This window comes from Oncorhynchus gorbuscha, linkage group LG10, assembly GCF_021184085.1.
Source record: "Oncorhynchus gorbuscha isolate QuinsamMale2020 ecotype Even-year linkage group LG10, OgorEven_v1.0, whole genome shotgun sequence".
Classification (NCBI taxonomy): domain Eukaryota; kingdom Metazoa; phylum Chordata; class Actinopteri; order Salmoniformes; family Salmonidae; genus Oncorhynchus; species Oncorhynchus gorbuscha.
In genome coordinates this window covers 77,110,426-77,130,547 of record NC_060182.1, presented here as the reverse complement: position 1 = coordinate 77,130,547, position 20,122 = coordinate 77,110,426, and the positions used below count along the sequence as shown (strand labels likewise).

The 20,122-nt window shown below is 48.8% G+C and overlaps 1 protein-coding gene across 2 annotated transcripts in view; it reads right to left on the bottom strand.

Annotated features, from left to right (window-relative positions):
* Window positions 1–4,461: 4,461 nt before the first annotated feature.
* The window catches only part of LOC124046592 (sprouty-related, EVH1 domain-containing protein 1-like), an 82,196-nt gene continuing 66,535 nt past the window's right edge, over window positions 4,462–20,122 (bottom strand). For both annotated transcript variants that reach the window (XM_046367131.1, XM_046367130.1), the window contains one exon: window positions 4,462–8,873. In XM_046367131.1, the coding sequence (XP_046223087.1) occupies window positions 8,178–8,873 (696 nt within the window). In that variant the 3' untranslated portion in view covers window positions 4,462–8,177. The remainder of the gene's footprint in view (window positions 8,874–20,122) is intronic.

Below are 20,122 nucleotides of genomic sequence, written 5' to 3'. Positions count from 1 at the left end.
CACAGAGTCTGTTTCTGACCGTTTGAGCAGACACATGCACATTTGTGGCCTGCTGGAGGTCATTTTGCAGGGCTCTGGCAGTGCTCCTCCTTGCACAAAGGCGGAGATAGCGGTCCTGCTGCTGGGTTGTTGCCCTCCTACGGCCTCCTCCACATCTCCTGATGTACTGGCCCGTCTCCTGGTAGCACCTCCATGCTCTGGACACTACGCTGACAGACACAGCAAACCTTCTTGTGACAGCTTGCATTGATGTGCCATCCTGGCTGAGCTGCACTACCTGAGTCACTTGTGTGGGTTGTAGACTCCGTCTCATGCTACCACTAGAGTGAAAGCCCCGCCAGCATTCAAAAGTGACCAAAATATCAGCCAGGAAGCATCGGAACTGAGAAGTGGTCTGCGGTCCCCACCTGCAGAACCACTCTTTTATTGGGTGTCTTGCTAATTGCCTATAATTTCCACCTGTTGTCTATTCCATTTGCACAACAGCATGTGACATTTGTCAATCAGTGTTGCTTCCTAAGTGGAGTTTTATTTCACAGAAGTGTGATTGACTTGGAGTTGCATTGTGTTGTTTAAGTGTTCCCTTTATTTTTTTGAGCAGTGTATATACACAGTAGAAGAACAAGTATTTGATACACTGCTGATTTTGCTGGTTTTCCTACTTACAAAGCATGTAGAGGTCTGTAATTTTTAATCATAGGTACACTTCAACTGTGAGAGACAGAATCTAAAACAAAAAAATCCAGAAAATCACATTGTACAATTTTTAAGTAATTCATTTGCATTTTATTGCATGACATAAGTATTTGATACATCAGAAAAGCAGAACTTAATATTTGGTACAGAAACTTTTGTTTGCAATTACAGAGATCATACGTTTCCTGTAGTTCTTGACCAGGCTTGCACATACTGCAGCAGGGATTTTGGCACACTCCTCCATACAGACCTTCTCCAGATCCTTCAGGTTTCGGGGCAGTCGCTGGGCAATACGGACTTTCAGCTCCTTCCAAAGATTTTCTATTGGGTTCAGGTCTGGAGACTGGCTAGGCCACTCCAGGACCTTGAGATGCTTCTTACGGAGCCACTCCTTAGTAGCCCTGGCTGTGTGTTTCGGGTCGTTGTCATGCTGGAAGACACAGCCACGACCCATCTTCAAAGCTCTTACTGGGGGAAGGAGGTTGTTGGCCAAGATCTCACGATACATGGCCCCATCCATCCTCCCCTCAATACGGTGCAGTCGTCCTGTCCCCTTTGCAGAAAAGCACCCCCAAAGAATGATGTTTCCACCGACATTGCTTCACGGTTGGGATGGTGTTCTTGGGGTTGTACTCATACATTTACATTACATTTAAGTCATTTAGCAGACGCTCTTATCCAGAGCGACTTACAAATTGGTGCATTCACCTTATGACATCCATATTCCTTTGTAGTTATTCAAGTCAGTTTGACTATCAGGGCACTGACCGTAACGATTACACCTACCCTGTAGTCTGTGGGAAAAGGACTCCAGTATGTTCATTCACATTGCGGTTTTAATACAGTATTTCAGTGGAAAGGAAACAAGTTGAAATTGGCATGAGAAAATGGGCAACTATTGTAGATAAAGACACTGTGCTTGAACGCTTCCATGTACAGAAGGATATTTACATCCATATAAATTATACGCATCATAATCCCATGTAGCCTCTGCACTGCCGAAATGTATTTAAATCAGGAATCCAGAATCAGTTAAAACTACTTCAGGGCAACTTGAATGCCAAAACAATCTTGTCATATTGACACTACAATAATATAAATATTCAGTAAGATTGAACCCCATCTGTTTATTATTGAAATGCCAGATTGAGAATTTGGAACAAAGGCACTTAACCCTCATTGCTCCTGTAAAATCACTCTGGATAAGAGTGTCTACTAAATGACTAGAATGTTAAGAGCTGATAGGATGTTGTAGCAGTCTACACACTTCGATATGGAGGTTACTATGGATAGCAAACGGGGTAAAAACAAAACAAAAAATTAAGTATTTTACACCAAATCCAATTATTTTATGAATGCCATAAAATGAAAGACCATCTTTCAGCATCAAGCCTTACATGTCAAATTAAATACAATATTATAATCCTTCTTCTTCCTCCAAACACGACGAGTGTAGTTTAGACCAAAAAGCTCTTTTGTCTCAGACCACATGACCTTCTCCCATTCCTCCACTGGATCATCCAGATGGTCACTGGAAAACTTCAGACGGGCCTGGACATGCGCTGGCTTGAGCAGGGGGACCTTGCGTGCACTGCAGGATTTTAATCCATGACGGCGTAGTGTTACTAATGGTTTACTTTGAGACTGTGGTCCCAGCTCTCTTCAGGTCATTGACCAGGTCCTGCCGTGTAGTTCTGAGCTGATCCCTCACCTTCCTCATGATCATTGATGCCCCACGAGGTGAGATCTTGCATGGAGCCCCAGACCGAGGGTGATTGACAGTCATCTTGAACTTATTCCATTTTCTAATAATTGCACGAACAGTTGTTGCCTTCTCACCAAGCTGCTTGCCTATTGTCCTGTAGCCTATCCCAGCCTTGTGCAGGTCTACAATTTTATCCCTGATGTCCTTACACAGCTCTCTGGTCTTGGCCATTGTGGAGAGGTTGGAGTCTGTTTGATTGAGTGTGTGGACAGGTGCCTTTTATATAGGTAACGAGTTCAAACATGTGCAGTTAATACAAGTAATGAGTGGAGAACAGGAGGGCTTCTTAAAGAAAAACTAACAGGTCTGTGAGAGACGGAATTCTTACTGGTTGGTAGGTGATCAAATACATATGTCATGCAATAAAATGCAAATGAATTACTTAAAAATCATACAATGTGATTTTCTGTATTCTTGTTTTAGATTCTGTCTCTCACAGTTGAAGTGTACCTATGATAAAAATGACAGACCTCTACATGCTTTGTAAGTAGGAAAACCTGCAAAATCAGTGTATCAAATACTTGTTCCCCCCACTGTATATATATATATATTGAACGCGTCTCCTTCCTGAGTTGTGTGATGGCTGCGTGGTCCCATGGTGTTTATACTTGACTCAAATTATGTACATTTTCCTATCAGAAGCTTCTAAAGCCGTGACGTCATTTTCTGGAATTTTCCAAGCTGTTTAAAGGAACAGTCAACTTAGTGTATGTAAACTTCTGACCCACTGGAATTGTGATACAGTGAATTTGAATAAGTGAAATAATCTGTCTGTAAACAATTGTTGGAAAATGCACAAAGTAGATGTCCTAACCAACTTGCCAAAACTATAGTTTGTTAACAAGAAATGTGTGGAGTGGTTGAAAAACAAGTTTTAATGACTCCAACCTAAGTTTATGTAAACTTCTGACTTCAATTGTATGTTTCCAGTAAGAAGAGAGTTTTGATAAGTAATAGTTTCCCATCTTTATTTAATGTAACAGAGTTGAGGTCGATGACCCCAATTTAACAATACAAATCAATGAAATATAGATATACAATAATGTGATAACTTGCCATTCTTTTCACCATATTGTTCAGAAGATTTGTATGATGGCACTTCCAGTCGATATCGTCACAAGTATAGTATAAGTTCCCTATTTTTATGGGGGAGTTTGGTTGGTTCAACAGGGTTGAGGGTAGACTGAGGTACGCAACTAAATAATGTTATATTAAATCTAAATCATGCATATTTGGAAAAAACACACTTCTCAGCAAAAGAACACAAATAGATGTTTATATCAATGGCAAAATGTATAGGGTATATATATCCTAAGTACAAATTCAGTGAAGGCCACGGGGACATGACAAAATGCTTAGTGTCAGTTGAAAACAAAATATCTTCTGATAGATGAAATTCATGTTAGGTTTCTTACACTTCATTACAGGGACATATCAATGTATATGTAAAATAAGCTTTTTAAATTAGATGGTGACACAATTCTTAAAATATTGGACTCAAATCCTACCGGTTCATGGAATGACCCAGATGTGTAAGAAAACAGAAAGTGTGCCTTTTGAATTTTGTGTAAATGTCAGTAGTCTGGTCAAGGAAGCATCATGCAAATTATATTGGCACACTCCACTTACCAAGACCATTACCAGGCACGAGGTCACCTGCTTTTTATAGTGAGCCTTGGGGTGGTACCACCCAGCACATCTTGAAGGGAGTGTATTTCATACCAAACCCTCCCATGATATGACAGGAGCACTATCACGATTTGAACTGCTAGGGGCAAAAAGAGCTAGATGTACTTAAAGGACCAAAATATCTCACTTTTGCAACGAACTGTTAAAATGAAAAACATAATTTTTCATTGAAGTTACTTATGTACAATTTGGTTGCACAGTGCATATGTAAAGTCTCCACCATATTAATAACACTATGGACTCCCCTCGGATCATAAGGAAACCTGAGGAGGAAAGAGAACGATTGAAGTCTTCAAAAGAATCCCACAAGATTAAAACTCACCATTTTATTATGATAATGTTATTTGATATGACAAATTACAAGTGTATGCAAATTTACATTCTATATTTATGAAAAGTAACAAGTTACATCTGTATAAAGAAAATACAACTATGACATGAGTTATTGAACTATACATTTTACATCATATACTTAGAATTTTCAAACCATGGTAGAAATATCTAGACATATATAAACCAATATAACCAGAACAAGAGCTGTTAAGTTTTAGATGGAAACTATGATGGACGTGAGGCACTTTTTCAAGGTTGTCAGGATGTAAAGCCAATGGCACTAAGAAACTGACAGAAAAGAGGCATGAGAAAGAAAGGAAACAGGCAGTGTTCACAGAAGAATTAAGACCATTTATACTGCAATTTACAAAACACAAATGTTTTCCACAATTTAGAACTAATCACAGAAATGTTACATCATCAAGCGCTGTAAGAAAAAAACCTACATACATCATCAGTGCACCAAAGCATTGGAGAATTGAAAAGTAACCACTCAACTGCTGTGAAAAGAAACCCTTTTAAGCAATACACTGAACACGTTTATATAGGCATTTCTTTTTAACGCAGACAAAGTCAAGAATGTACATTATTAAGCATTCCAAAAATATGCACTTTCCAAGACTGAAAGAAGAATAAAAGACTAGCAGCAAAGTGGTTAAGAACTGAAGTCTTATGCAAAGTTAACTGACAGGTAAAACATAAATATATTAAAGCAGACAAACACGTTGCATATATAATACAGTACATGATAGCGAGTTACGCTGTGCTGGTTAATGCAGAATGAAACAGATTTCAGTATCTCTCAGCTAAACTTGTATGAATGTACGTCCTACACTTTACTCCTCAGCCAGCAAGTTTTTAAATCAGGTGAATCTAATCTTGGGTTCAGCTTGAGATATGCAGGGCAATCCAAATTACAATATGGGAGAATAAAAACATGGATAAACCAACCAAATGAGCACACGCACACACGGTTATATACGGTCATAGGAACTTGGTGCCGACTTCGCTCTCAAATCAATAAAAAAATTAGTGATTGTATCTAGCAGCTTATATATATATATATATATATATATATATAACTTTTTTTTTTAAATAAGTGGACTGTCACTACTGTACCATGTTAGCACTCTAACCTTCCTCCCTTCATAGAAAACTAGAATGAAACTCCATTAAAAGCTCAATTGTCATTTCCATCATGAACGCCCTCCACTTTCAATGTGAAATAATACTAAAAGGTGACCTATGTACATAATGCTGTCAATTGAAGCTACAGTATATGCTGACAGCAATGACAAATACAGCTCTCTAAATAAAAAATAAAAAATGGGATTCTGATCCGGTATTTAAATATAGTGTTACTTATTTATAGGTGCTTGGAGTTTAGTACCTGGGGTAACGTCTACATAGCGTTAGTAAAGTGTCCTGTCACTGACTCAGTGTGGAGAGGTCTATGTGTTTCTCATGGTCAACAGTTTGCATAGAAAGTAAAGAGTGTTGGTTGGTACCTCGCATGGGACATAAGAGAGGGATATGGAAGAAGTTGACTGCCCCCATCCAGTCTGGCGACGACAGGGTTGCCACGTCCTTCTCAAGAAGGGGTGGTCCGGGGGATGGTGTGCATATCTATTGGTTACAGTACAGGGCTGTAATGACAAGCTTTTCAAATAGGGGTGATTTAAAATCCTTTTGATAACGATTTTGTCTAAATCACATGTCGAAATCATTCCATGGAGTGTCTGAGGGTTTTTGCTCCACCCTTGTACTTGATTGATGAACTAATTAGTAAGGAACTCCCCTAACCTGGGTGTCTAGGTCTTAATTGAAAGGAAAAAAACAAAAACCCACAGACACTCAACCCTCCGTGGAATGACTGACACCCCTGGCCTAAATTATCAAAGAAACCAATTTCTTTGTTCTCAAAAACGATTCCGGAAAACAGACAGACAGATTTCTTAAAACAGTGGAATTAGCAATAACATACTGTCTTTTAAAGACGCAGCATCAAATGAATACAACCAGAGGTATGTCTACAGTTATTGTGGCTATGTTCCTCGGAGTGAAATATGGATTACAACAAGGACCTTCATACTGCATCTCCCCATCAGCTTTCAACAAAGTTAGGTTTGTAACAACGAGTCAACATAGTTATCAGTTTCTATGATCACTGTGCTTGACATCTCCCTGCATATGAAGACCTACGCACATATAGTGTGTAACAAACAATCATACCCATATGCTATAATTACCTATAGGCAAATGCCCTTTGGCATTTAGAATGAGGTACCTGTTCATTCATGACTGGGCAAATGTTAAACTATGTATTCTCTGACTTACCATGGACAAGCTGCAAAATTACTTAACAGTAGTACATTTGACTCGTTACAAATGCTTCAAATCACAAGGGGACAGACATCAAGTACTTTTGAAATTTGAAGATGGTGCTGTAACAAAAGCTTGGAGACCAGTGCTTTCAAGGTTTGCTTTTCGCACACAAAATGTGAGTTTTAGTTGGTAATTTCTAGTTTCAGACTAATAAAAACAAAATATTTTCCCCAAACTAGTCTAATTTAAGTGCCTTGTTCAACAAAGGGGCACTCAAGACCCCTTACTCACCAACATTAAACAGAAAAACTTGCTGGTTGAGGAAAAACTTCAGCTTTAAATAAAAAACAGTTTTACCATGAAGCGAAGATGTGATGGAGTCAAAATAGAAAATCTGGTAAAGTACCTGGAATTTTGGTCTCATGGAAGGTGAGTCAAGAAGTGCTAACATTAATTCTTGACTAGTTTGGGGGATGGAGGACTGCGAAAGACTTTACCATATTTTCGCTCCTGCTCATGGAATTGATCACCATGTTGGAATGCAATTAAGTGGTCCAAAACACCTTACCAAAACAAGGAAATCATTCTAACATCTAGCTATGTCAGACTGTACCAGCAAACGATAAAAAGGTGTTACCTTCTTTTTTTGTTCAACATTTGATGAATAGGAAAAATAAGGAAACACGTACACATCCACCACAGCAACTGTTAAATGACTCAATAAGAATGGTCTTAAGGTTAATGTACCATTAGAATTGTGTGAAGGGGGATAAACATTTCTAGTGCACCTTCTCTAACAATTACACCGTCAGCGAACGCTCGAGTCATAAAGGACCTGCCAATGTTACCCAACTACAAGTTCACAACAACATATCCCTTTTAGCAGACTTCAAGTTTGTTTTCCGTGTGCACAAATGGTTTCTTTTCTTGTTTTGCTGTTGTTGTTGTGTAGTTGCTGCTCTCTGTACAAAAGACAATATTCCTTCATAAAGTTACACATTACTTGTAGGGAGAGTGACATGGTGGCCTGGTTGTTGCGTGTATTATGTACGAGTGTGAGTAAGAGTGTGTTTGTTTAATAATATTTCCATGTCTGCTAGTCTCAATGCCTTCTCCTCGCGTTCAGCTCCTGAACTCTACTTCACGCTCAGAGCCCGTAAAACACAAGGTTAGTCTTCCGCTGCTCTCTGCGTCGAAGGACACAAAAGACCTCCAGAGCCCGGCGTCTACAACAACATGTCACCCCCTCTGAGGTGAATGAAAAACAAGGTTGCCGGCATTTGAATACCCAGCCTTTTTCCGCTTTCCTGTGTCAGCTAGCTGTGTTGTGGGTAGGTCATCCCGGGTGAGGGGTCAGAGTTCAGTCAGGTCACCCAGCGGCCTTGTGCTTGCCCCCGCAGCATCTGCAGGCCTCCCCACAGTGGTGGCATGCTCTCAGAGGCAGGTAGCAGCACATACAGGGGGCGATGAAGGATAGTGCCGTCAGGGCCAGCCAGCGCAGGCAGAACTGCTCGTCAGCCGTGTCACACGAGCACGGGTCCGAGAAGTCTCCCTCCGAGTCGGACATGCAGTGGTACAGCATGCTCTCGGCACAAAGCATGCAGCTGACTTTATAGATGCACTGCTTGATGGGGTCAGGAGCATCCTGGCACTGGCCCCGCTGGTTGTCCTCATGGTTGAACATTTCCCGGCAGTAGATGCAGCGAGAACGCTCCCCGTCTTCCCGCCTCCGCCGCCCTTTTTTGGACTTGAGCAGCGGTGAGGGCTGCACCTTGGAGTCTTTACCCAGCCCTAGCCCCAGTCCTGTGCCCATGCCCATACTCCCAGGGCCTGAGTGGGACTCCATGCCCGGCCCCTCAGGGAAGAGGTACTCACACTTCTTGCTGTCCAGTTTGTGGAACAGGGCAGGGAAGTCAGGGTCCTCTCGCTCTGCCTCCTGCTTCCACATGACTGGGTGGCGGTAGTCCTCGTAGCCGCGAATCAGAACATCCTTGCGAGGGTTGATCCTTACAATCTCCTCCTCATCCATGTGAAAGCTCACATGGCGCGTAGACTTGAAGGACACCTGATGGAGACAGTGTTATTTTATGTAATTCAGTTCAGAGAACACAAGACATTTTAGCAGTGTCAGTATATATTTCATTTATTTGAGTATGCATCGTGAATGATCTTTACTGTCCTTCCACGTCATGTAGGACATTCTTCAGAATTAGTATACCTTATTGAACTAGATCTAACATGGAGGTTTAATCTCCAGTGGTAATACAGGGCTATTCATATACTGTAATATAGTGGGTCACGGGTGCAACTTAGGGAATGGAAAGTGGCATTCCCACCTGACTTGATATGAATAAATTAACTTTATAAAAATGGAGACCCGTTTCCGAATGAACCCGAGGATGTTCTGAAAAGACCCGTGGAGAAACAGACCCAAACAAACGCCTCCCGATCTGGATCCGAAGACCAGTCAGGATCCGAGAGCAGAAAGAAACCTCAGACTGGACGCTACCAACGCCATCAATAAACAAGTGATATTGGCCAAATGATCAACCGTTATGTGTCCTTAAAACCTGCCTATAACAAATAAAATAAAATGTAACTTTCGATGTGTAAAATATGAAAAACTTTAGCCTATTGTTATATTGGTTTTTACTTTCCTAAAACAAATTGTCCACCTCACAGCTCAGCTGTCAGAGATGTGAGTGCTATATGCGCCAGGGCATTGCATGCATATAGGCGTATCACTCTAGGTGTCTACTGTATGATATTAATATTTAAAAATATATATATAAAAAAGGAAGATAAGCTTAGGCCAAGACACAGAAATAGAGATGTAGAGTTCCTATGTTCACCTGGACAAGAGGATCACCAACGTGAGAATGCTGTTAGACTATAATTCAATGTTCAACACCATGGTGCCCTCCAAGCTCATCACTAAGCTCAGGACCCTGGGAATGTACACCTCCCTTTGCAACTGGATCCTGGACTTCCTGACTGGCGGCCCCCAGGTGGTGACTGTAGGCAACAACACATCTGCCACTCTGACCCGCAACAAAGGGGCCCCTCAGGGATGCATGCTTAGTCCCCTCCTGTACTCCCTGTTCACCCACGACTGTGTGGCCACGCACAACTCCAACATATTCAATAAGTTCGCACGGCACAACATGGTTGGCCTGATCACCAACGACAATGAGACAGCCTATAGGGAGAAGGTCAGTGACCTGGCAGTGTGGTGCCAAGACAACAACTTATCACTCAACGTCAGCAAGACAAAGGAGCTGATCGTGTACTACAGGAAACGGACGGCTGAGCATGCCCCCATCCACGTGGCCGTAGTTGATCGGGTCAAGAGCTTCAAGTTCCTAGGTGTCCACATCACTGAGGAATTATCAATGGTCCACACACACCGACACAGTTGTGAAGAGGGCATGACAACACCTCTTCTTCCTAAGGGGGCTGAATTTGTTTTGGTCATGGACCTTCAGAACCTCAAACAGTTCTACAGCTGCATCATTGAGAACATCTTGGTATGGCAACTGCTTGGCATCTGACCACTCAAGGATTTCACCATGAGGCCAATGGTGACTTTAAATCAGAGTTTAATGGCTGTAATAGGAGAAAACTGAGTTTGAAGCAACAACATTGTAGTTACTCCACAATACCAACCTAATTGACAGAGGGAAAAGAATGAAGCCTGTATAGAATACAAATATTTAAAAATCATGCATCCTATTTGCAACAAGGCACTAAAGTGATACTGCAGAAAAAGCGGCAAAGCAATTCACTTTTTGTCCTGAACACAAAGTGTTGTGTTTGGAGTACCACACTCCATTTTTAAGCATGGTGGTGGCTGCATCACAGTGGAGGCTGTTGGGGGGAGGATGGCTCATAATAATGGCTGGAACAGAACAAATGCAATGGCATCAAACACATAGAAACCGTGTGTTTGATGTATTTAATTCCACTCCAGCCATTATCACGAGCCATCCACCTCAATTAAGGTGCCACATTATGTTATGGGTATGCTTGTAATCGTTAAGGACTGGGGAGTTTCAGAATAAAAAAAAAAAGGAATGGAGATAAGCACAGGCAAAATCGTAGAGGAAAACCTGGTTCAGTCTGCTTTCCACCAGACACAGGGAGATTAATTCACCTTTCAGCAGGACAATAACCTTAAACACAAGGCCAAATCTACACTGGAGTTGCTTACCAAGAAGACAGTGAATGCTCCTGTGTGGCCAAATAAGAGTTATGACTTAAATCTACTTGAAAATCAATGGCCAGACCTGAAAATGGTTGTCTAACAATGATCAACAACCAATTTGACAGAGCTTGAAGAATTTATTGAAGAATGTGCAAATGTTGCACAATCCTGGTGTGGAAAGCTCTTAAGAGACTTACCAAGAAACACACACAGCTGTAATCACTGCCAAAGGTACTTCTAAAAAGTATTGGCTCAGGGGTGTGAAAAAATGTCAGAATTAGATATCTGTATTTAATTTTCAATAAATTAACTAAAATGTCTAAAAACCTGTTTTAATTTTGTCATTATGAGAAAGTGTGTAGAGGGGTTATATTTTTAATTTATTTAATCCATTTTGGATTCAGGATGTAACACAATAAAATGTGGAATAAGTCAAGGGCTATGACTACTTGCTGAATGCACTGTATATTAACATATCTACCTCAGTTACCTCGAACACCTGCACATTGTCCCGGTACGGTGTACTTATTCCTTGTGAAATTATTTATATTTTTCTCCCTACCCGCTCTTCCTCTCCCCTCCACCCGCTTCCTCCTCTCCCCTCCACCCGCTTCCTCCTCTCCCCCCTACCCGCTTCCTCCTCTCTTCCCCCTACCCGCTCTCCGCTCTTCCCCCTACCCGCTCTCCGCTCTTCCCCTCTACCCGCTCTTCCCCTCTACCCGCTCTTCCCCCTACCCGCTCTTCCCCCTACCCGCTCTTCCTCTTCCCCCTACCCGCTCTTCCTCTTCCCTCTACCCGCTCTTCCTCTTCCCCTCTACCCGCTCTTCCTCTTCCCCCTACCCGCTCTTCCTCTCCCCTCCACCCGCTTCCTTCTCCCCTCTTCCTCCTCTCCCCCCTACCCGCTCTCCGCTCTTCCCCTCTACCCGCTCTTCCCCTCTACCCGCTCTTCCCCCTACCCGCTCTTCCCCCTACCCCTCTTCCCCTACCCGCTCTTCCTCTTCCCCCTACCCGCTCTTCCTCTTCCCCTCTACCCGCTCTTCCTCTTCCCCTCTACCCGCTCCTCCTCTTCCCCTCTACCCGCTCCTCCTCTTCCCCTCTACCCGCTCCTCCTCTTCCCCTCTACCCGCTCCTCCTCTTCCCCTCTACCCGCTCCTCCTCTTCCCCTCTACCCGCTCCTCCTCTCCGCCCTACCCGCTCGTCCTCTTCCCCTCTACCCACTCCTCCTCTTCCGCCCTACCCACTCCTCCTCTCCGCCCTACCCGTTCCTCCTCTCCGCTCTTCCCCTCTACCCGCTCTTCCTCTTCCGCTCTTCCCCTCTACCCGCTCTTCCTCTTCCCCCCTACCCGCTCTTCCTCTCCCCCCTACCCGCTCTTCCTCTCCCCCTACCCGCTCTTCCTCTTCCGCTCTTCCCCCTACCCGCTCTTCCTCTTCCCCCTACCCGCTCTTCCTCTTCCCCCTACCCGTTCCTCCTCTCCGCTCCCCTCTACCCGCTCTTCCTCTTCCCTCTTCCCCTCTACCCGCTCTTCCTCTTCCCCCTTCCCCCTACCCTCCTTCTCCTCTCCCCCTACCCGCTCTTCCCTCCCCCTACCCGCTCTTCCTCTCCCCCCTACCCGCTCTTCTCTCCCCTACCCGCTCTTCCTCTCCCCCGCTCTTCCTCTACCCGCTCTTCCTCTTCCCCCTACCCGCTCTTCCTCTTCCCCCTACCCGCTCTTCCTCTTCCCCCTACCCCCTCTTCCTCTTCCGCTCTTCCCCCTACCCGCTCTTCCTCTTCCCCTCTACCCGCTCTTCCTCTTCCCCTCTACCCGCTCTTCCTCTTCCCCCTACCCGCTCTTCCTCTCCCCCTACCCGCTCTTCCTCTTCCCCCTACCCGCTCTTCCTCTTCCCCCTACCCGCTCTTCCTCTTCCCTCTTCCCCCTACCCGCTCTTCCTCTTCCCCCTACCCGCTCTTCCCCCCTTCCCCCTACCCGCTCTTCCTCTCCCCCTCTTCGCTCTTCCCTTCTACCCGCTCTTCCTCTCCCCCTACCCGCTCTTCCTCTTCCCCCCTACCCGCTCTTCCTCTTCCCCCTACCCGCTCTTCCTCTTCCCCCCTACCCGCTCTTCCTCTCCCCCTACCCGCTCTTCCCCCTACCCGCTCTTCCTCTTCCCCCCTACCCTCTTCCTCTTCCTCTTCCCCCTACCCGCTCTTCCTCTTCCCCCTACCCGCTCTTCCTCTTCCCCCTACCCGCTCTTCCTCTTCCCCCTACCCGCTCTTCCTCTTCCCCCTACCCGCTCTTCCTCTTCCCCTCTCTTCCTCTCCCCCCTACCCGCTCTTCCTCTCCCCCCCTCTTCCTCTTCCCTTCTACCCGCTCTTCCTCTTCCCCCCTACCCGCTCTTCCTCTTCCCTTCTACCCCCTCTTCCCCTTCCTTCTACCCCCTCTTCCCCTCTACCCGCTCTTCCTCTTCCCCTCTACCCGCTCTTCCTCTCCCCCTACCCGCTCTTCCTCTCCCCCCTACCCGCTCTTCCTCCCCCTACCCGCTCTTCCTCTTCCCCCTACCCGCTCTTCCTCTTCCCCCTACCCGCTCTTCCTCTTCCCCCTACCCGCTCTTCCTCTTCCCCCTACCCGCTCTTCCTCTCCCCCTCTACCCGCTCTTCCTCTCCCCCTCTACCCGCTCTTCCTCTCCCCCCTACCCGCTTCCTCTTCCTCTTCCCCCCCTACCCGCTCTTCCTCTTCCCCTACCCGCTCTTCCCTCCCCCTACCCCCTTCTACCCGCTCTTCCTCTTCCGCTCTTCCCCCCTACCCGCTCTTCCTCTCCCCCTACCCGCTCTTCCTCTTCCCCCTACCCGCTCTTCCTCTCCCCCTACCCGCTCTTCCTCTTCCCTTCTACCCGCTCTTCCTCTTCCCCCTACCCGCTCTTCCTCTTCCCCCTACCCGCTCTTCCTCTTCCCCTACCCGCTCTTCCTCTTCCCCCTACCCGCTCTTCCTCTTCCCCCTACCCGCTCTTCCTCTTCCTCTTCCCCCCCCCCGCTCTTCCTCTTCCCCCTACCCGCTCTTCCTCTTCCCCCTACCCGCTTCTTCCTCTTTCCCCCTACCCGCTCTTCCTCTTCCCCCTACCCGCTCTTCCTCTTCCCCCCCTACCCGCTCTTCCTCTTCCCCCTACCCGCTCTTCCTCTTCCCCCTACTCTTCCTCTACCCCTCTTCCTCTTCCCCCTACCCGCTCTTCCTCTTCCCCCTACCCGCTCTTCCTCTTCCTCTTCCCCCCTACCCGCTCTTCCTCTTCCCCCTACCCGCTCTTCCTCTCCCCCTACCCGCTCTTCCTCTTCCCCCTACCCGCTCTTCCTCTTCCTTCCCCCTACCCGCTCTTCCTCTTTCTTCCCCCTACCCGCTCTTCCTCTTCCCCCTACCCTCTTCCTCTTCCCCCCTACCCCCTTCCTCTTCCCCCTACCCGCTCTTCCTCTTCCCCCTACCCGCTCTTCCTTCCTTACCCCCTCTACCCTTCCTCTTCCTCTTCCCCCTACCCGCTCTTCCTCTTCCCCCCTACCCGCTCCCCTCTCCCCCTACCCCTCTTCCTCTTCCCCCTACCCGCTCTTCCTCTTCCCCCTACCCGCTCTTCCTCTTCCCCCTACCCGCTCTTCCTCTTCCCTTCTACCCGCTCTTCCTCTTCCCCCCTACCCGCTCTTCCTCTCCCCCTACCCGCTCTTCCTCTTCCCCCTACCCGCTCTTCCTCTTCCCCTACCCCTCTTCCTCTTCCCCTCTTCCTCTTCCCTCCCCCTACCCGCTCTTCCTCTTCCCCCTACCCGCTCTTCCTCTTCCCTTCTACCCGCTCTTCCTCTTCCCCCTACCCGCTCTTCCTCTTCCCCCTACCCGCTCTTCCTCTTCCCCCTACCCGCTCTTCCTCTTCCCCCTACCCGCTCTTCCTCTTCCCCTCTACCCGCTCTTCCTCTTCCCCCTACCCGCTCTTCCTCTTCCCCCTACCCGCTCTTCCTCTTCCCCCTACCCGCTCTTCCTCTCCCCCTACCCGCTCTTCCTCTTCCCCCTACCCGCTCTTCCTCTCTTCCCTCTTCCCGCTCTTCCTCTTCCCCCCTACCCGCTCTTCCTCTCCCCCTACCCGCTCTTCCTCTTCCCCCCTACCCGCTCTTCCTCTTCCCCCCTACCCGCTCTTCCTCCCCCTACCCGCTCTTCCTCTTCCCCCTACCCGCTCTTCCTCTCCCCCCTCTACCCCTCTTCCCCCTACCCGCTCTTCCTCTTCCCCCTACCCGCTCTTCCTCTTCCCCTCTACCCGCTCTTCCTCTTCCCCCTACCCGCTCTTCCTCTTCCCCCTACCCGCTCTACCCGCTCTTCCTCTTCCCCCTACCCGCTCTTCCTCTCCCCCTACCCCTCTTCCTCTTCCCCCTACCCGCTCTTCCTCTTCCCCCTACCCGCTCTTCCTCTTCCCCCTACCCGCTCTTCCTCTTCCCCCTACCCGCTCTTCCTTCCTCTCCCCCTACCCGCTCTTCCTCTTCCCCCTACCCGCTCTTCCTCTTCCCCCTACCCGCTCTTCCTCTTCCCCCTACCCGCTCTTCTCTCTTACCCGCTCCTCTACCCGCTCTTCCTCTTCCCCCTACCCGCTCTTCCTCTTCCCCCTACCCGCTCTTCTTCCTCTTCCCCCTACCCGCTCTTCCTCTTCCCCCTACCCGCTCTTCCTCTCCCCCTACCCGCTCTTCCTCTTCCCCCTACCCGCTCTTCCTCTTCCCCTACCCGCTCTTCCTCTTCCCCCTACCCGCTCTTCCTCTTCCCCCTACCCGCTCTTCCTCTTCCCCCTACCCGCTCTTCCTCTCCCCCTACCCCCCTACCCGCTCTTCCTCTTCCCTTCTACCCGCTCTTCCTCTTCCCCCTACCCGCTCTTCCTCTTCCCCCTACCCGCTCTTCCTCTTCCCCCTACCCGCTCTTCCTCTTCCCCCTACCCGCTCTTCCTCTTCCCCCTACCCGCTCTTCCTCTTCCCCTTACCCGCTCTTTCCTCTTCCCCCTACCCGCTCTTCCTCTTCCCCCTACCCGCTCTTCCTCTTCCCCCTACCCGCTCTTCCTCTTCCCCCTACCCGCTCTTCCTCTTCCCCCCTACCCGCTCTTCCTCTTCCCCTCTACCCGCTCTTCCTCTTCCCCTCTACCCGCTCTTCCTCTTCCCCTCTACCCGCTCTTCCTCTTCCCCTCTACCCGCTCTTCCTCTTCCCCCTACCCGCTCTTCCTCTTCCCTTCTACCCCTCTTACCCGCTCTTCCTCTTCCCCTCTACCCGCTCTTCTTCCTCTTCCCCCCTACCCGCTCTTCCTCTCCCCTCTACCCGCTCTTCCTCTCCCCCTACCCGCTCTTCCTCTTCCCCCTACCCGCTCTTCCTCTTCCCCTACCCGCTCTTCCTCTTCCCCCTACCCGCTCTTCCTCTTCCCCCCTACCCGCTCTTCCTCTCCCCCTACCCGCTCTTCTCTTCCCCCTACCCGCTCTTCCTCTTCCCCTACCCGCTCTTCCTCTCCCCCTACCCGCTCTTCCTCCCCCTACCCGCTCTTCCTCTTCCCCCTACCCGCTCTTCCTCTTCCCCCTACCCGCTCTTCCTCTCCCCCCTACCCGCTCTTCCTCTCCCCCTACCCGCTCTTCCTCTTCCCCCTACCCGCTCTTCCTCTCCCCCTACCCGCTCTTCCTCTTCCCCCTACCCGCTCTTCCTCTCCCCCCTACCCGCTCTTCCTCTACCCGCCCCTCCCCCTACCCGCTCTTCCTCTTCCCCCCTACCCGCTTCCTCTTCCCTACTTCCGCTCTTCCCCTACCCGCTCTTCCTCTTCCCCCTACCCGCTCTTCCTCTTCCCCCTACCCGCTCTTCCTCTCCCCCTACCCGCTCTTCCTCTTCCCCCTACCCGCTCTTCCTCTTCCCCCTACCCGCTCTTCCTCTTCCCCCCTACCCGCTCTTCCTCTTCCCCCTACCCGCTCTTCCTCTTCCCCCCTACCCGCTCTTCCTCTTCCCCCTACCCGCTCTTCCTCTCCCCCTACCCGCTCTTCCTCCCCCCTACCCGCTCTTCCTCTTCCCCCTACCCCTCTTCCTCTTACCCCTCTTCCCCCTACCCGCTCTTCCTCTTCCCCCTACCCGCTCTTCCTCTTCCCCCCTACCCCTCTTCCCTACCCGCTCTTCCTCTTCCCCCTACCCGCTCTTCCTCTTCCCCCTACCCGCTCTTCCTCTTCCCCCTACCCGCTCTTCCTCTTCCCCCTACCCGCTCTTCCTCTTCCCTCTTCCCCTCTTCCCCCTACCCGCTCTTTCCTCTTCCCCCCCTACCCGCTCTTCCTCTTCCCCCTACCCGCTCTTCCTCTTCCCCTACCCCCTCTTCCTCTTCCTTCTACCCCCTCTTCCCCTCTACCCGCTCTTCCTCTTCCCTCTACCCGCTCTTCCTCTTCCCCCTACCCGCTCTTCCTCTTCCCCCTACCCGCTCTTCCTCTTCCCCCTACCCGCTCTTCCTCTTCCCCCTACCCGCTCTTCCTCTTCCCCCTACCCGCTCTTCCTCTTCCCCCTACCCGCTCTTCCTCTTCCCCCTACCCGCTCTTCCTCTCCCCTCTACCCCTCTTCCTCCCCCTACCCGCTCTTCCTCTCCCCCCTACCCGCTCTTCCTCTTCCCCCTACCCGCTCTTCCTCTTCCCCCTACCCGCTCTTCCTCTTCCTTCTACCCCTCTTCCTCTTCCCTTCTACCCGCTCTTCCTCTCCCCCTACCCGCTCTTCCTCTCCCCCTACCCGCTCTTCCTCTTCCCCCTACCCGCTCTTCCTCTTTCCCCCTACCCGCTCTTCCTCTCCCCCCTACCCGCTCTTCCTCTTCCCCCTACCCGCTCTTCCTCTTCCCCCCTACCCGCTCTTCCTCTTCCCCCTACCCGCTCTTCCTCTCCCCCTACCCGCTCTTCCTCTCCCCCCTACCCGCTCCTTCCCCTCTCTTCCTCCCCCCTACCCGCTCTTCCTCTTCCCCCTACCCGCTCTTCCTCTTCCCCCTACCCGCTCTTCCTCTTCCCCCTACCCGCTCTTCCTCTTCCCCCTACCCGCTCTTCCTCTTCCCCCTACCCGCTCTTCCTCTTCCCCCTACCCGCTCTTCCTCTTCCCCCTACCCGCTCTTCCTCTCTCCCCCCTACCCGCTCTTCCTCTTCCCCCTACCCGCTCTTCCTCTTCCCCCTACCCGCTCTTCCTCTTCCCCCTACCCGCTCTTCCTCTTCCCCCTACCCGCTCTTCCTCTCCCCCTACCCGCTCTTCCTCTTCCCCCTACCCGCTCTTCCTCTTCCCCCTACCCGCTCTTTCTCTCCGCCCTACCCGCTCTTTCTCTCCGCCCTACCCGCTCTTTCTCTCCGCCCTACCCGCTCTTTCTCTCCGCCCTCTTCTTTCTCTCCGCCCTACCCGCTCTTCCTCTCCGCCCTACCCGCTCTTCCTCTCCCCCTACCCGCTCTTCCTCTCCCCCTACCCGCTCTTCCTCTTCCCCCTACCCGCTCTTCCTCTTCCCCCTACCCGCTCTTCCTCTTCCCCCTACCCGCTCTTCCTCTTCCCCCCTACCCGCTCTTCCTCTCCCCTCTACCCGCTCTTCCTCTCCACCCTACCCGCTCTTCCTCTCCGCCCTACCCGTACAGCAATAGAATACATTTTATAACATGCCTACTTTTAACCCATCTTAAAATAATGAAAATGAAACATTGCATATTTAAAGAACTGGTTTAGATTCATAAATAAGTCTACAATAATAATAATGACAATGATAAAACAAATGATAATAAATACAAAATTTAATTAAAGTTTGAAAATGGCCTCAAACCCGAATAGCGAGTTGCACAAAGTCCATTAGGCCACATCAACGTTCTTCTCATCTTTGTCCACTACAACATTAAAACTTAACACTCCCCATGTTGGCTTCTTTTCACTATACTCTTTCTCTTTTAACTTCAATTAAAACCTGTTGCGACTCTAGGGGCAGAATTTTCCTTTTTGGAAAAAAAAACATTCCCGTTTTAAACGGGATATTTTGTCAGGAAAAGATGCTAGAATATGCATATAATTGACAGCTTTCGATAGAAAACACTAACATTTCCGAAACTGTAAAGATATTGTCTGTGAGTATAACAGAACTGATGTTGCAAGCGAAAGCCTGAGAAAAATCCCCCCGGAAGTGCCCCAGGTTTTGAAAGCGCTGCGTTCCAATGACTCCCTATTCAGCTGTGAATGGACCATCAACGAGCTTACGCTTTCTACGTATTCCCCAAGGTGTCCACAGCATTGTGACATAGTTTTACGCATTTCTGTTGAAGAATAGCCGTAGGCGAGCACATTGCGTAAGTGGTCACATGGGGGCTCCGAGAGAGATTCTCGCTTAAATTACAGAGGTAGCCATTACTCCAATCGGGCCTAGAGAAAAACAAATTGTCCCGACGGATATATTATCGAATAGATATTAGAAAAACACCTTGAGGATGGATTCCAAACAACGTTTGCCATGTTTCTGTCGATATTATGGAGCTAATTTGGAATATTTTTTGGCGTTGTGATGACTGCAATTTCCGGGCAATTTCTCAGCCAAACGTGAAGAACAAACGGAGCTATTTCGCCTACAAAAATAATATTTTGGGAAAAAAATGAACTTTGGCTATCTACCTGGGAGTCTTGTGAGTGAAAACATCCGAAGTTCATCAAAGGTAAACAATTTCATTTGATTGCTTTTCTGATTTCCGTGACAAGGTTGCCTGCTGCTAGCAAGGCATAATGCTATGCTAGGCTATTATAAACTTACACAAATGCTTGTCTAGCTGTCACGCCCTGGTCGAAGTATTTTGTGTTTATTTTCATTTATTTGTTCAGGCCAGGGTGTGACATGGGTTTTTGTATGTGGTGTGTATGTAGTGGGATTGTACCTTAGTGGGGTGTTCTAGGTAAGTCTATGGCTGTCTGAAGTGGTTCTCAATCAGAGGCAGGTGTTTATCGTTGTCTCTGATTGGGAACCATATTTAGGCAGCCATATTCTTTGGTTGTGTTGTGGGTGATTAGTGTCCAGATGTCCTTGTTCTGTGTTAGTTGACACAAGTATAGGCTGTTTTCAGTTTTCGTTTCGTTTATTGTTTTGTAGTGTTTTTTGTATTGATTTGTGTTACGTTTATTTGA